Genomic DNA, 5,423 nt, shown 5'->3' on the forward strand with positions numbered 1-5,423 from the left:
CACACACACGCGCGCGCGCGCGCGCGCATATATATATATATATATATAGTAGCTTGTAAGTTTTGACAAAGCTTATATATAGATAAAACGAAACTGAGTTTTTTACCATTTTGCAATTTTCGCAACAGTTAATAAGATATTAATTACTAAAAATCGCTGAATGTTAATTTTCAATAATTTTTTTACTCAAATACTTTACTCAACTTTATAGAAAAATAGCGACAAAATAATTTATTTTTTCTCATAAAGTTCTGAGAATTTTTTCAGAATTTTTTAATACTGTATTTTCTCATGTTGATAAAAATAGTTGACAATAAGAAAATGCAATACTAAAAAATTGATAAAAATTCTGAAAAATTCTTAGAGTTTTGAGAGAAGAAAATAAACAATTTTTGTCTCTTACAGTTTTTCTTAATATTTGAGAAAAAAATTATTGAAAACCAATATTCGGCAATTTTTAATAATTAATATCTTGTTAACTATTGTGAAAAATGTTGCAAAATGTGTAACAGAGAACTTTTCCAGTTTAATCCGCTCTATCTACACATAAACATTTTATCAAAACTTACCGGACACTATATATACATGCGCGCGCGCGCACGCACATACGCATGCATGCACACACTGAATGAATATTTAGGACAAAGCTCGTGTACGAATAAAGAGAATTGAATCGGAAAGTTCTATACAATTTTGCCATTTTCGCAATAGTTAACGAGATCCACCCGAATGGAAATCTACCGTCAAATACAATCGCGAGATACGACTGCATAGCATGGAAAGTTGTTTTTTTTCGTATGCGTAACTATTGTCACTTAGTAAACAATTCCCGCGCTTAATGATTACGATGGGCATGCATTTCGCAGTATGAGCAAGCAAATACTAGTTTATTTAGCGATCTTAATAATTAATATCTCTCTTAACTATTACGAAAATCGCAAAATATGTGATACAAGATTTTTTGACTCAGTCAGTTTTAGTCTATCTGCACATGAAAATTACTTAAATTTTCTGGGACACCTCGTATATATACATATATCCGCCTAACGGCGGATCATCCTTTACATTTTTGCAGAATAAAATCAAATCAAAAATATGTTCATAAATAATAGATGATTTGACAGGGGACAAAAATAATAGTAAACAAAAACTCATACAATTCCATTTGAAAAAATGATCATGGTTTTATATGACCATAAAAAATCGGTTTTTCGAAAATTGATTTTATTATTGTTTGTATCCTGTCAAGCCAAATTCTGTCTAAACATGTTTTTTATTCGACCTTACAGGTATTAAGAGTGATCATGTTTGGTGAGATACCTTGTCTTGTATGTGAATATGTGCGCGTGCGCGCGCATATACTTATTACTTAATGTCGCGTGTCTGGTTATTAACATATAAAATGAGTTAATATAACAAATAAACAGTATATGTATAATCAATATTTTCTATTTGTAATGTATTTACAACTTACATTTCTTTTACCTTACTTAAATACAGATTATATTTCAATGTAAAGTGCAAATAACATTTGTGATTACATCCCTGCACATGGTATCAGGCATAAAAATTTTTATATATATATATATACACACGAATGTATTCATTTTATTTTGCTTGTTATATTATTAAATCTAATCATAATGATAGATATAAAATATTGAGCGTAACATTTTTAGGAAAAAAAGATACATTGAGAGCGTATATCTCGATGAAATAAAAAAAACATATTTTACAATATTAAATTTGTATAAGTTAATTATATTATAATTATATCAATTAGTATAGAGGTAGATTAAGGTGGTGACATTACCTGGACCGCTACTCACCTACAGGCACTGAGCCTGCCATGGGAGTAGGTGATGATGACACCATTGTCAAACGACCCTGTTCTTTTACTATAGGATCTGAAATAGAAAAAAAGATATGAAACAAATACACACTCTTAAAAAGAAAGTTTTCGAAACATAAATCTCACTGAATGAAATATAAATGCACCATATACAAGCCTATGTAACAGTAACATTAATTTTCTTTTTTGAAACACATTGTAAGATAATGCAAAGACAAATACCAAAACATATTTTAAGAATAATGCATCACGATATATGCTTACAAAAATAAGGATGTTCCATTGCTTCACGTGCAGTTAATCTTTCATAATGATCATAGCGTAAGAGTTTATCAAGAAAATCCAAACTATCTGGAGATACTAAATGTTGATTCTCTGAATGTACAAAACGTTCCCAACGTTTACGTGAATGTCGGCCTAATATGTCATTAAAACGGGGATCTAATTCAATATGATACTTGTCAAGATATTCGAATAATTCTTCAGTTCCAAGAACTTTTGCAATTCGAACTAGTTGATCATAATTATCGTGTCCATGAAAAAACGGTTCTTTCCTGAATATCATGCTAGCGAGCATGCAACCCAATGACCACATATCTAATGAATAATCATACATCTGTAAAACATCAAAATATTTCAAATTAATTTACATAAATAAAATTTATATTTAAATATTACTTAATGATAGATTTTTATAAAGACAATTATTATTCCTCTATTTTCTTTTTCACTCTTGTAATCTCTTTTGCCTTTATTCTGTTATGTTTTAATATTGCAAAATACTTACTTGATAATCTACAAGTAATTCCGGGCCTTTAAAATAGCGGGAAGCTACTCGTACATTATATTCTTGACCAGGATGATAAAACTCTGCTAGTCCCCAGTCAATTAATCGTAATTTTCGATTTTCATGGTCTATCATAACATTGTGCGGTTTCACATCTCTGTGCATAATTCCCATACTGTGACAATAATCTAGCGCCTGTGCAGAAACATAAAATAGGAACAATTATGTCAAATACTACAATATTTTCATTTATGTCCGATTAGATGGTGCATTAATCGTACTTCAATATGTTATTTATAACAAATATTCATAAGTCCAAAATTAACAAAAATTATTGAAATTTTATAATTGTTGATGTATTTGTCGCAAGGATACAAAAATGTTTCCACATGTGCCTTTTAAGTAAAATGTCAAATGTATTTTGAAGATAAAATGATTTCCTAAATTTAAAAAAGGTAAGAGAAATGTAAAAATATTAGTATAATTAAAATTATTCACACAAATGTCAATTTCAGAATTGGATAAGTTCATGTTTTTTTTAAACTAAATTAAGTTAAAGTTAATGGCTATAAAATTAATAAAATTAAATTAAAAGTTGAAGAAACAAAAAATTAACTTAATAAAAGTTAAGATTGAATTAGTTTAAAAGAAAAAGTTAATTTTGAAAAAATTATTTTTGAAATCAGAATGTCCTAATTTTCTTTAAAATGAGATTGCTTTAAGTAACAATATAGATTATTAAGTAAATTTAATTATTTTATTCATATACAAGTTATATCCAAAAAATATATACGTAAAAATTTAGAAAATGAGTCAATATGCAGCACTGTTTTACAACAATTTTCCATTTAAGATTTATTTCGTACTTACATTGCTGAAATATAATATTTATGGCACCTAAAATTAGTGATGCAAATATAAGCGGGAATTGACAAAACCTAGCGAGGCAATCAAAACTGACTACCGTATGGTGTGATTTTTATTTATAGGGTCTTTAATCATAAAATCATTGAACCTTTTCTATTAATTCTCTAATGTTTAAAATCTTATAGAAAAAAATATTGGCATTAATAATTGGCGTAAATAATATTAATGAATTATAAATAAGGAAAAATAAAATGAAATCGTACGAAAACCATAGATTAGGTGTACAACTTTACTTCCGCCGTTTTCCTATAGATGGCTTTAGCGGTAAGTGGTGGTCGAAATAAATAGATCATAGACGTCATACAATAAACTTGGGCATCTGTCAACATAATCCCATAGAAACATTAGTCGATTTGTGTCTGCATCATAAAGTTATTCTCGATTGAAAATGTCAGTTTACGAGCCAAATTCTCGTCATTTGCGGGAGGTTTTAATTTTTTGTTTCAATATGAAGAGATCTGCGGCTGAGACTCATCGAATGCTCTCAAATACTTATGGTCAGGCCGCTATTAGTGAAAGAACGTGTCGTGAGTGGTTTCAACGCTTCAAGAACGGTGATTTTGACGTCCAAGGTCATGCTCTGTATTTGGTGGGACCAGCTCGACGTAGTGTATTATGAACTGTTAAAACCGACTGAAACAATCACAGGTGATCGGTATCGAACGCAATTGATGCGTTTGAGCCGAGCATTGAAAGACAAACGGCCGCAATACAACGAGAGACACGATAAAGTGATTTTGCAGCATGACAATGCTCGACCCCATATTGCGAAAGTGGTCAAGACATACTTGAAAACGTTGAAATGGGAAGTCCTACTCCACCCGCCGTATTCTCCAGACGTTGCTCCCTCTATCACTTGTTTCGATCAATGGCACACGGCCTGGCTGACCAGCACTTCCGGTCTTATGAAGAAGTAAAAAATTGGATCGATTCGTGGATAGCCTCAAAAGATGACCAGTTTTTTCGACGCAGGATTCGTACGCTACCCGAAAGATGGGAGAAAGTAGTGGCCAGCGATGGACAATACTTTGAATAATAAATGTATACCACAGTTTTTTACAATAAAGCCTCGAATTTCGGAAAAAAAACAGCGGAAACAAAGTTGTACACCTAATATATACAAATGACTTCTTTAAATTGTTTTAAAAAATAAAACACAACATAACAATTTTAACTTTCATCAAAAAGTGTATGGATGTAAGAATACAGCAAAAAACAAAATTATAATAACTGGTCTCATATCCTCGATATGAAAAATACAATAATTCAATCTATTACTCTTTTCGGACCCATGATATACACCTACAGCTATCAGTAATTATTTCGATGTTCACCATCAACTGATATTTAGTTCCATTGCATTTAACAATACACGCACTTTTAATAATTCATAGAGGTAGTATCTTATGTCGTAGTCAGTTAACGTCTGATATAATTGCTTGAAATCTGTGTTGTTGACATGTTCGAAAATCAGTGCCGGTGTCCTTGAAACTGGATCTTTAACAACTGCTTGGAGTGTAATTATGTTGGTCCCACCTTTAAGATTTTCTAAAATTTTTATTTCCCTTTTTATTTTCTTCTTTTTAACAGGCTGTAACAAATAAAAAATTATTACTTTCATCTTCAGTTTATATCAAATATTTATATATGATATATAACACGACTATGAATACAGTCAGTCTTATTATAAATGCTTTGAAGCATTTAATTGATTAATTAAGAAAAAAGAATTTTATGAATTGACCAATTAAAGAATGGTTCCAATTAAAAAAAAATTTGTAGCATTGATCGTACTTTATCATACCTTCAATATTTTTACAACACAATTTTCATTGTTTGTAACATTTATAGCCTCAA

At 30.1% G+C, this 5,423-nt stretch overlaps 1 protein-coding gene across 1 annotated transcript in view; it reads right to left on the reverse strand.

Annotated features, from left to right (window-relative positions):
• Positions 1–1,809: 1,809 nt before the first annotated feature.
• Positions 1,810–5,423, reverse strand: part of LOC105623791 (casein kinase II subunit alpha) — a 4,400-nt gene continuing 786 nt past the window's right edge. The window contains 5 exon segments of the mRNA XM_012205171.1: positions 1,810–1,907; positions 2,117–2,468; positions 2,640–2,834; positions 4,945–5,157; positions 5,371–5,418. Coding sequence (XP_012060561.1) covers positions 1,810–1,907; positions 2,117–2,468; positions 2,640–2,834; positions 4,945–5,157; positions 5,371–5,418 — 906 coding nt within the window.

This window comes from Atta cephalotes (genome assembly GCF_000143395.1).
Source record: "Atta cephalotes unplaced genomic scaffold scaffold00002, whole genome shotgun sequence".
Lineage (NCBI taxonomy): Eukaryota > Metazoa > Arthropoda > Insecta > Hymenoptera > Formicidae > Atta > Atta cephalotes.